This window comes from Leptonychotes weddellii, chromosome 15 (genome assembly GCF_054177405.1).
Source record: "Leptonychotes weddellii isolate Sample4059 chromosome 15, ASM5417740v2, whole genome shotgun sequence".
NCBI lineage: Eukaryota > Metazoa > Chordata > Mammalia > Carnivora > Phocidae > Leptonychotes > Leptonychotes weddellii.
Window position 1 is genome coordinate 45,525,653 of NC_138383.1, and position 10,704 is coordinate 45,536,356.

The 10,704-nt window shown below is 43.5% G+C and overlaps 1 protein-coding gene and 1 pseudogene across 5 annotated transcripts in view; both read right to left on the reverse strand.

Annotated features, from left to right (window-relative positions):
* ARHGAP44 (Rho GTPase activating protein 44) overlaps positions 1-10,704 on the reverse strand; it is a 132,723-nt gene that overhangs the window by 50,849 nt on the left and 71,170 nt on the right. For all 5 annotated transcript variants that reach the window (XR_014140619.1, XM_081805692.1, XM_081805691.1 and 2 more), the window contains exons 4-6: positions 9,790-9,866; positions 2,459-2,570; positions 366-442 (exon numbers count right to left, since the gene is read on the reverse strand). Coding sequence is in view for 4 of the 5 variants with exons in the window: in XM_081805692.1 (XP_081661818.1) it covers positions 366-442; positions 2,459-2,570; positions 9,790-9,866 (266 nt within the window). In the remaining variant the exon portion in view is untranslated. The remainder of the gene's footprint in view (positions 1-365; positions 443-2,458; positions 2,571-9,789; positions 9,867-10,704) is intronic.
* Positions 9,154-9,251, reverse strand: LOC115942626 (U6 spliceosomal RNA; annotated as a pseudogene).

A 10,704-nucleotide genomic window follows, 5' to 3' on the forward strand; every position in this document is an offset into this window, starting at 1 on the left:
TAAAAAGCCTTCCCTGTTTCAGCCTACCTAATGTTGTAGCCTCCCTTTCTCCATCACTCTCTTCTAAAACTGCACCATGCTACCTTCTTCACAGGACTTACAGACTCCTGAAATCGCTATGTGTTCACTGGCCTGTCTAGGGTCTCCGTCTCCCACACTGGGCTACAGCCCCCATGAGAGCGGGGACCCCAAATCTCTGACTCACGACGCTCACCTCCAGTGCCTGCCACGTCGGGGTATTAAGAAAACCTTAAGAGGATGAAAACACACTCAACAAATGCCTCTGCCCACAAACCCCTCCCCACCCCCCAAATACAATCACTTTTCCAAGAAGCAAAAAGGAAAGCAAAGAAATGCTTCTGTACCTTGTTCGTGAAGAATCCATGTCCAGCACCAGCTTTGCTAAGTGTTTCCTCTGCTTCTGAATGTTTGGGATTTCCACCTGTGGTTACAGGACAGAGTCAGACTGAAGCTCCAGATGAATTCCTAAGTGGGCTGGAGGCCTCCCAGGCCTCATTTCCAGAGGAAACCCTCAGTTCTCTTGCCTGAGCTAACCGCTGCTCTTTCTTCACTGGACACCTGCCAGGCCCTCCATCACCCCGACCCTCTTATGGGACTCTGCACTCCTCTGCTCACTTATTATGCCCGGCCTCATTCTTGCCCCCACCTCGGCCAGCAAACATGGACTCCATCCCAGCTCTGTCCACGGCACAAGGGCCATGCGTGGGGAGAAAAGCAGAACGAGCTGACACACAGACCTAATTCAAAACAGACAGCAGCACGACTAGTCTCAGGAGGCTTGAGAGCTGATGGGGGAATGCAATCAGGATGTATTTTTATAGAAATAAAGTAAGACTTCCCACCCACCCCCCAAATAAATACCCAATAAACATTACCACAGCTCTGTTCGGCTATGACAAGTTCTTCCATAGTGGTTGGTTGTATGTGGATGCTCTTTTTACATTTTTATTTCTAAAAATGACTTCACTGAACATCCCAGTGTGGGATTCTGGGCCCGGGCCTCAACCAAAGAGGGGCAGGAAGTGCGAATTTAAAAGGGAAAACTGACTATATTGAAACCAAAAATCATCTCAGGCCGCGGCTTTTATATAGAAGGGAGAACCGTGAGGAAGGTCTTCAGAGCAGGGGTGAGTAACGTATGGAGGGGAACCATATCTGATAGGGAAGAGAAGAAGTGGCCCCGGGTTCCTCCAGGCACCACGGAGCCTATAAGCAAAGCTGGAGGGGGACTGGGGACATCTGGTTGGTACAAGCGAGTCTCAGCACCCAGGTCAAGCGCGTCCCTTGGGTTTGCTTCAGGCTTTGCCCGAGACCCCAGGCCACCTTTCCGAAGAGCAAACGGCCTCTCACACATGCACTTGGCTGGGCAACAGCCTATAAGAGGACAGCATCTGAGGAGTCTAGAGCTGATCTCTGTCAAACCACCATATATAGGATTTTCTCCTTGAAAACTTTTAGGCACTCTGGTTAATGATTTGCCCGTCCATTCTGTGACAGAAATTGCACCAGGGGATGGGGAGGTGCTGGGGGCAGTCCAGGAAGGAAACCAGGCCTGGTCTAGGGCAATGCCGTCCAATATGGTAGCCTCTAGCTTCCTGTGGCTACAGCGTTTTAAATTCAAATGAACAAAAATTAAATAAAATTTAAAAGGTAGTTCCCTCAGTGACACTAAGCACGTTTCAAGAGCTTACTAGCTCCCAGGTGGCTAGTGGCTAGCAAACCATGCAGACACAGAGCATCTGCAGTTCCATAGGACGGGGCTGGGGTGGTCCTGGATGGCCAATTCAGGGCAACTGGCGGGAAGTCAAGGGCTCAAGGCACATAAAATCCCCAACCATTTCCAATCTTACTTGACACAATTTCACTTGGTTGAAGCTAGCCAAATTGTCACGTGGACATCAAGCTGTCTTTGTACCCAAATGGTTTTATTTTGCATCCTTTAAGATCCAAAGATGAAGGGGATGAAGAGTGCACTTATCACAAGAGCACTGCGGAAGGTATAGAACTGTTGATTTGCTATACTGTGCACTTGAAACTCACAGAACGCTGTGTGTGAACTACACTGGAATTAAAGTAAGAAATCATAAAATCGAATTAAATGAAAGAGAAGGGATGCATGTACACATAAGGTGCCAATGGCCCTACAGAGAGTCTCCTCCTGAGATTGGGGGCTGCTGTTCCTTTTCCAGAAGACGGGAGATGGGTGGAGGGCAGGGTTGGTATAGCGTGCAGGCTCTGGTGAGGAAGGACGTTGGGAGCTAGCTTTGTTCCTGTCCCCACTGGAACACCAGGGGAGAAGAGTGTGGGTGGGAGAGAGGACCGGCAGGCAGCGGGAAGGGCTGCCACTTCGGGGAATCCAGAACAGGCGGACGGGCAGTGATAATTCCTGATGAAGAACAGGGTCACCGGGCAGTGTGGCCTCATGCATGCGGCTTACCTCGGCCAACAAAAACAGGGGCTCGATCACGTCTCTCTCCACCTGCAGCTCAAAGTGGATCAGCTCCTGAGCCAGCTTGTCCTCTGTCTCTCCGCAGAGTTTCAGCATCTTCCTGCAACGGGAGGAGAAAGCCATGCTAAATACCCCACGGAGCAAGAGGTCCCTGTATCCAAGCTGCCCAACTTGTTCTGTTCATTTTGATTTCTAAAATTGTCCATTTTTTAAATGATGCAAAGTATCTACCACGTGCCTGGAGTAAAGGGAACACGTAGGGAAATATGAGAGAGAGAGACGTAGGGAGAAAAGACTCCTACATGCTGAATGTACAGGCCTGTAAGACCCAGATGCTTCTATGTCCCCTGAACACTGGAAAATGAACTACAACCGATGCACAAACAGACCAACATCTTTCAACTCATCCCCCAAAACTCAAGTTTCAGGAGGCTCTTCTAAAAAGAGAACTCCTTCTCCTAAGCCCATGACAACTTACCTTGTATAGAAGGAACAATTATCCAGTGGAAAATTGGAATGAAAAACCATTACAAAAGTGTATTCATAATAAGCAAATAACAGAAGACCTATGTTATATTCCTAGATGAGAAGATACATTATTTCAAAGACGTTAATTCCCCAACTGGGTATACGGGTATCCAGGCAGTCCTCCTTTTACATGGTACCAGGCTAACTGAAACGCATGTAAAAAGTTTTTACAAATCAATAAAAGTAGGAGAAGAGGCCACGGATTCTAAAGTTAGTATGTATCTTTCCTGTTCTTGTGTTTACACTTTTATGACATATATAAGCGTTCACATACAATATAGAATACCGATGCCTGACCTAAACAAGTTCACATCCATGGTTTTACACTGAACCTATCCCTCCTGCTTGCTTTGTTCATGCATCATTATCTTTGGGGCTTACGCATCTTGATACATGCAGAATTAAATCATTCTGGTGCAGGGAATTTCATCTCACCATTTATTAAGCCTTCCCTTAATCAAGAGGGCCATCATGTCCTTCCCTACCCCAACAGGGCTGTTGTATGCATGTACGGTCTCTGTTTGCGGGTGACAATTTTTCTGTGCAAAGGAGAGGAGATATGCATTCCCTTAACCTTACTAGATACTTGTTCTCCAAAGTGATAACACGAACTTCGCCCTCACCAGTGCAAATGAGAGTTCCCAATGCTCTACACTCTTGCCAAGCCTCGGTACTGGTAAGGCGTTTAATTTCTGCCAAACTGGTGGATGCCAAATATTACCTCATCCTGGTTTTAATTTGCATTTCTTGGCTACTGGTGAGACTGAGTGCCTTTTCGTCTTTTGGGCCATTTCAAGATCCCTCTTGTAGGATGTGCTTGTTCACATTCGTTGACTGTTTGGGTACCAGGATCTATTTATTTGGATTCACTTGTAGGAGTTCTTTATATATACTTAAAAATATGGGTGTGGATGTAGAAGGCATTCAAATTCTTTTTCCGATCTGCTGGAAATTTCAACTTCCAGGTCGTGGGCTTCTCTTTGTTCCTTTTTTAATGGTGTCTTTTTTTTGATTTGTCTATTACTTACCTCCATGCTCCTGATGCTACTTGTTAATCTTTTTTTTTTTTTTTTTTTTAAGCATTGGCTATTGACAGTCAACTCTGGAAAATGAGAATTTGGTGATCTTTACATCTGCCCTCCCCGCATTTATTTATATCAGTAGACCTTTAGTATTTGCACTACATTTTGATCCCATGTGCCATTCAGAGTTTGGCTGGGTAGGATATCGTGATCACTGGTCTTTCCCATACATTTGTCCTCTCTGTAGAGTTAATAATTGTCTTGCTTTGGTTTGCTTGTTTAGTTTTTCTATAGACCTGACTGAACCCCAAATCCTCCACCACTATTTTGTCTAAGATACTGAACCACACTTGATGTGAATGAATTCCATCTTGAATTCATCTCTCCTGGACCCGCGTCAACCCGGATTGACTTTTCCTTTGATCCCTTGGCACAGCTGTCTTCCTGCACACTTCCTTCCCCATTTCCTGGGATTTTTCTCTCCCTCTGTCCTATGCCGGGTAGATCTTATTTCCCATATCCTGTGTCTACCTCTTTCTTGGTCACTCCATTGTAGAGCACACTTTGCTTTAGCTGCCTGAGAAAGAGTGTGCAGGAAGCCAATTTTTGAGACCTTGCACGTCATGACATTCCCCTCTACCCTCACATTGATTGATAGCTAGGCAGGATATTGAATTCTATGCTGAGCATCATATTCCTTCAGAATTTTGAAGGCATTCCATAGCAATCTCCTTGCTTCCATTGTTGCGTTTGGCAAGTCTGGAAGCATTCAGATTTCTGAGCCTTTCTATGTGACCATTTTTTTCCTCCAGAAGGTTGTAGAATCTCTGTACTTGTCACTAGTCTTCCCTAGTGGTGAGCCTGGGCACAGGTTCAACTTTTTCTATGGTATCAGGAGCTCAGTGTGCCCTTTCAATATAAGAACTCATGTCCTCTGTTCTGGAAAACTTTTCTGGATTACTTTATTACTACTGTTATTCTTATATTTTAATAATATAAGTTATTCAGGCCTACAGCTTCCTGGATTGGTCCTCTAATCTTCCAACTTTTCTATTTTTCGTGTCATGGTTGTCTTCTTCTCTTCTCTGAATTTCTTCGACTTTATCTTCCAAACTTGCCACTGAAAATGTACTCTTTGTTTCCATGAGCTTGCTCTTGACCTCAGAGTATTTCTTTCCCATAGCATTTTTTTATTGACATCCTGGGTTTTTTAATTCTTTTTTCATTGAGATATAATTGGAAAACATACTGGCTTTCATTCATGGACGCATTATTTTCTCTTAGCACTTGACAATGTAAGCATGTGTTTTCCTGAAATCTTCTCCTTCCCATGCAATATCTATTTCTTCCGAGTTATATTTTCTCTTACCCTACTGTTTTGGTATGTAGGCTGCAAGTTAGACTTCCTTCAGTCTGGTGAGCTTGGACGCCTGTCTATATTTAAGAGTGGGGACTCAACAGCTTGGAGTATGTGAGTAAAGCTCATTGGCTGCGAGCTTATCTATAGGATGGCTGAGCTGGGCCATTTGTTCAAGCATTGCCCCCTCCAGTATCTTTGGGTCTTTAGTTCATTCCCGTTGGGCTGGTCACATTTGCCAGAGAAGGCTCTTCTTGCTTTCCTGCTTAGAGAGGAAAGACCTGGGGGTCGCATGGGTGGGGGGAGAGAGATGCAGGATCTCAGCATCCAGTAGGCATTAGTCACTTTAATGTGTGATACCCTTACATGGTGTCCACAGTCTGGGGACACTCTGCTTTACACCCTCCAGAGAATAAAGCTCCAGACTTTTCTGCTGGGGCTGGGGGTGAGGAGATGAGGGTCTCCCAGAGCTGTGGATAAGGGCTGGGTTTGAGCCACCCAAGTGGTACTAAGCTAGCTTTCGACACACACTCATAACTTGGATCACCTCCCAGCCCCCAAAGACCCACTCACCATTTTAGAGATCCCTGGGGCCACCACCCCTGAGCCTGCAAGTATTTCAGGATGTAAATGACATTGGCTGTCTGCATATCCTACTTCTGGCTCCAGAGTCCACTTTGAGACCTGCCCAGTGAGTTATCAGTCCATCCTAAGCTTCACAGCTCACAAAATTTTGTTTCCTCTCCTGTTCTTCATGCCTTTCTGGGTTCGTGTCTTTTAAGGAAAAAAAAAAAAAATCCCTTCATCGTAGTGGATTTGGAAGGGAACAAAATTCGATGTTTGTGCTCAGTCTGTCATTTTACCTGGGTGTTCTTCATCCCTTCACCTCCAACCTTCCTGTGTCCCCATGCTTTAGGCGAATCTCAGAAACAGCGTGCATGTTTCTCCACCTGTGGTGCTCTATATTATGAGCTGTTGAGTTTATTCCATCTTTTATGACTGCAGATATAGAGCTCTTATACCTTTACTTTGTTTTCTCTTTCCCTGCTTTTTGCTCTTTTAGTCCCTTCTAGGGTGTGTTTTTTTTTTTCTATTTTATTTACTTCCCTTTACATCCTGTTACTAATTTTGAAGTGCCACATTCTATTCCCCTTGTGGTTCCTCTTGCTTTTCTAATACACACACTTTACACGAAAATGCAACACCTTATCTTTCAAAGAGTTAAAGACCTTGAAACACTGATCGCCTTCCCAATGTTCCATGCTATTATTTTCTGGTATTTTTGTTTCACTTTGCTTTACTGCCCCCCCCCCACAAATTAATGTTTTAATTCAATGCTTATTTGTATTTCTTTACACCAAAAGGTAGCAGAATATGCCATCCCCAAAATGCCGCTTGGGCATAAGGATTATTTTGAGCTGAAGGCAGTCGAGAAACAGATACAGAAGAGATCTCTGCCCTCCCCCTATGTGCCCTAAAAGCAGGACATGGACTGTAAAGCTGTCGTCCTCCCCCCTTACCTGGAAGGACAGAAGTCAATCACCAAACACAACTCCAGAGCCTTATCAGCCAGACATGAACCCAAAAAGTCACCACAGGAACCTACATATAAACCTGACTAATAAGCCTTATCTTCCATTTGCTCCCCCATATATCTGCCACCCTAGGAACTCAAATTTCTTCTCCTTTGCCTTGTCACTTCCCTCAAAATTGTTCTTTTGTAAAAAGTGCTACCTAAACCCGAGTTCGAACCTGCCTTTGAGTTACTCATCACCGAGTTCTGCCGTGTATGCACTGCACATGTTAATAAAATGTGCATGCTTTCCTCTGTTGATCAATTTAATTTGCAGGGCCCCACTCAAGGAACCTCAGACAGGTAGAGAGAAAGAGAATTTCCATCCCCTGCATGGCACTCACTCAATTTTTTATGCTATCTGGCTACTTGCATGTCATTTCTTCCTTCTGTATGTAACCTGTTTCGCACACCTTAACTAGATCTTACAGTGAGAATATGCGAGTAGTAATTTTTCCTAAATCTTTGCCTGCACTATCTTTATTTTCCTTTATTCTTACGTAATGGTTAAGTTCATCATAGAATCTAGGTTTCTTATATTTTCACTCAATACTTGAAGGGATTCCTCCATTACTGCCTCACATTTATTTTGGTTGATGAATAAGCAGTCTGCTATCAACTGAATTACTCTCTTTCTTTTAAAAGATTGACTAAGAGAGAGAGAGTTCGAGCGAGCAAGCAGGAGGGGCAGAGGGAGAGGGAGAGAGAATCCTAAGCAGACTCCCTGCTGAGCACAGAGCCCAATGCAGGGCTCGATCTCGTGACCCTGAGATCATGACCTGAGCTGAAATCAAGAGTTGGATGCTCAACCGACTGAGCCACCCAGGCGCCCCTTGAATTGCTCTTTTACATGCAATCATCTTTTCCTCTGCTTGATTTTAAATTTCTTTTTTTTTTTTTTTTGTTAATAATCTGTAGTCTTCCTATCGTGCATCCGGGGATAGATTTCTTTCTGTTGACCTCAATTAGCACATTTTGTGCTTCTTCAATCTAAAGATTTAGGGTTTGGTTTTTTTTTTTAAATCTAGAAAATAAAAGTTCCACCATAATTTCCCCTTGTCCTCATTATCTTCTTGGGGAACAGCTCCCAGACACAGGTCTGCATTCTATCATCCATGCTTGTCCATTTCCAAATGCCACCTCCCATCCCTTGTAAATAACTCTGCTCGTTCTTGGTGGCAACTTCCCATCTGTTTGCAAGCTCACCAATTCTTTATTGGTGTGCAATTTCAGTTTATCTCGTTTTTTTGTTTTTTTTTAATTCCCTATGCTGCACCTTCCATGCCCTTGACTTGTTTCATAGCTGGAATCCTGAACCTCCCACTCCACTCCCCCTATTTTGCCCACCCCCCCATATCCCTCCCCTCTGGCCACCATCAGTTTGTTCTCTGTATTCATAGGTCTGTTTCTGTTTTTGTTTGTTCATTTGTTTTTCAGAGTCCATGTATAAGTGAAATCATATGGTATTCGTCTTTCTCTGTCTGATTTATTTCACTTAGCATAATATCCACTGGGTCCATCTTTATGGTCACAAGTGACAAGACCTCATTCTTTTTTATGGCTGAGTACTATTCCATTATATATAAATACTCTTATACATACACAGACAGACACACTCATGCACCCCACATCTTCTTTGTCCATTCATTTTATCAATAAATGGGCACTGGGGCTACTTCTGTATCTTTGCTATAATAAATAATGCTGCAATATAAAGGAGTGCATATACGCTTTTGAATTAGTGTTTTTGTCTTCTTTGAGTACACACCCAGTAATGCAATTGCTGGGTCATATGGTTAAGTCTATTTTTAACTTTCTGAGGAACCTCCATACTGTTTCCCACAGTGTCTGCATCAGTCTGCATTCCCACCAACAGGACACGAGGGTTCCTTTTTCTCTGACTCCTCGCCAAGAGCTTGTCTCATGGCTTTAAATTATAATAAGTATGATTTGAATTTTAAAAAGTTCTATTTGGTTTTTCTTTAATTCTGTCCTTTTTTTCTTTCCATATCATTTGGTTCTTTGCTCAAGGACTATTTTGTCTTTTAAATTGAAGTCTATAATTGACATATAACATTGTATTTGTTTTAGGTGTACAATGGAAGGATTCAACATTTGCATATACTGTGAAATGAGCACCATGGTACATCTAGTTAATGTGTCACCATACACAGTTGCAACAGGAATTTTTTTTTTTCCCCTTAAAAATATGGAGCGTTTCACACATTGGCCTGTCACCCATGTTCAGGGACCATACTAACATCTACTGTTCCAATTTTAGCATATGTGTTGCGAAAGCACGCATTGTCCTTACTTAATTTTTAAGCTTCATTTTAAGCATAACTCTTTCACACATATTGATATCTATTACTTCCTATTTTCTTTCATATTAACGCATTATTTTTAGTTCTCTCTGCTTCTCCTGCTGATCGTGCCTTGCTAATCCTCCCTCACGACGATTCTATTTTTAGTTTGTTTTTATTGTGAGCTCAAATTCAGCCCGGGTTGTTCTGGGAATCCTATAATTTCTGACATCTGACATGGAGAGATTTCCCATTTACTTCGGCTGCAGCCCTGGGGATTTCATTTGTCCTTCAACCGTTTATTGTGCTTATTATGCTAATTTCTCCATCCGGGGAGTTGCCTCCCTGCACAGCCAATATGACTTTTTTGGAGCCTGGGGTTTTGATTTTTCTCACCAGCAAACCTTTTCTTCTTCCCACCCCAGCCCCAACTAGTCTTCAAGTGTCCTCAGTGCATCCCTGAGAATTTCTGGCCCACTTCTCAGGGATGGGGGCTTACCTAGACTTGACGCAAACCCACACATGGTGTCACCTACCCGAGAAGTGTGTCATCTCCCAGGATAGCTGACCCCTCCATCAAACACTGAGCCAGTGTTGTCAAAGGCAACTTTTTCTGAAAAGGAAAAAAAAAACCAAAAATCCTGTTGTAATGAAAATTACTTCAATAGCCACTGCCTACTCTGAAACAGCAAAAAGTCAAATACTGCCTAGGTACTGTATCAGCTAAGACAAAAACGGATCTTAAAGTATGTTTAAAACCTAAACATTCATGGCATACAGATTAGACTCAGAGGTCAAAATTCAGAAAATCAAAACCGAATTAACCAATCTGGAAAATTAGCCCACGGTTTACAGGCTGCATTTTAAAATAAAGTGGGATAGGGGCGCCTGGGTGGCTCAGTCGGTGAAGCATCTGACTCCTGATCTCAGCTCAGGTCTTGATCTCAGGGTTGTGAGTTCAAGCCCTGCGTTGGGCTCCACACTGGGTGTGGAACCTACTTAAAAATAAAATAGAGTGGGATAGTGGCAAGAAAAAAAAAAAGACAAGATTTCAAACTTACATTAACAAAGATTTCAACAATTCCAACAATTTCCAAACTCAACAATTTCCAAAAGTCAATCTCTCTTTGGAGAAGTGCCTTAGCCCCATTTTATAAACGAGGCAGCTTGCAGCACCTGGGTGGCCCAGTGGTTGAGCATCTGCCTTCAGCTCAGGTCTTGTTCCCAGGGTCCTGGGATTGAGCCCTGCCAGGTCAGGCTCCCTGATCAGTGGGGAGTCTGCTTCTCCCTCTCCCTCTGCTCTCCTCTCTACTGGGGCGCACTCTCTCAAATAAATAAATAAAATCTTTTTTAAAAAAATCAATAAACGGGCGCCTGGGTGGCTCAGTTGGTTAAGCGACTGCCTTCAGCTCAGGTCATGATCCTGGAGTCCTTGGATGGAGTCCCGCGTC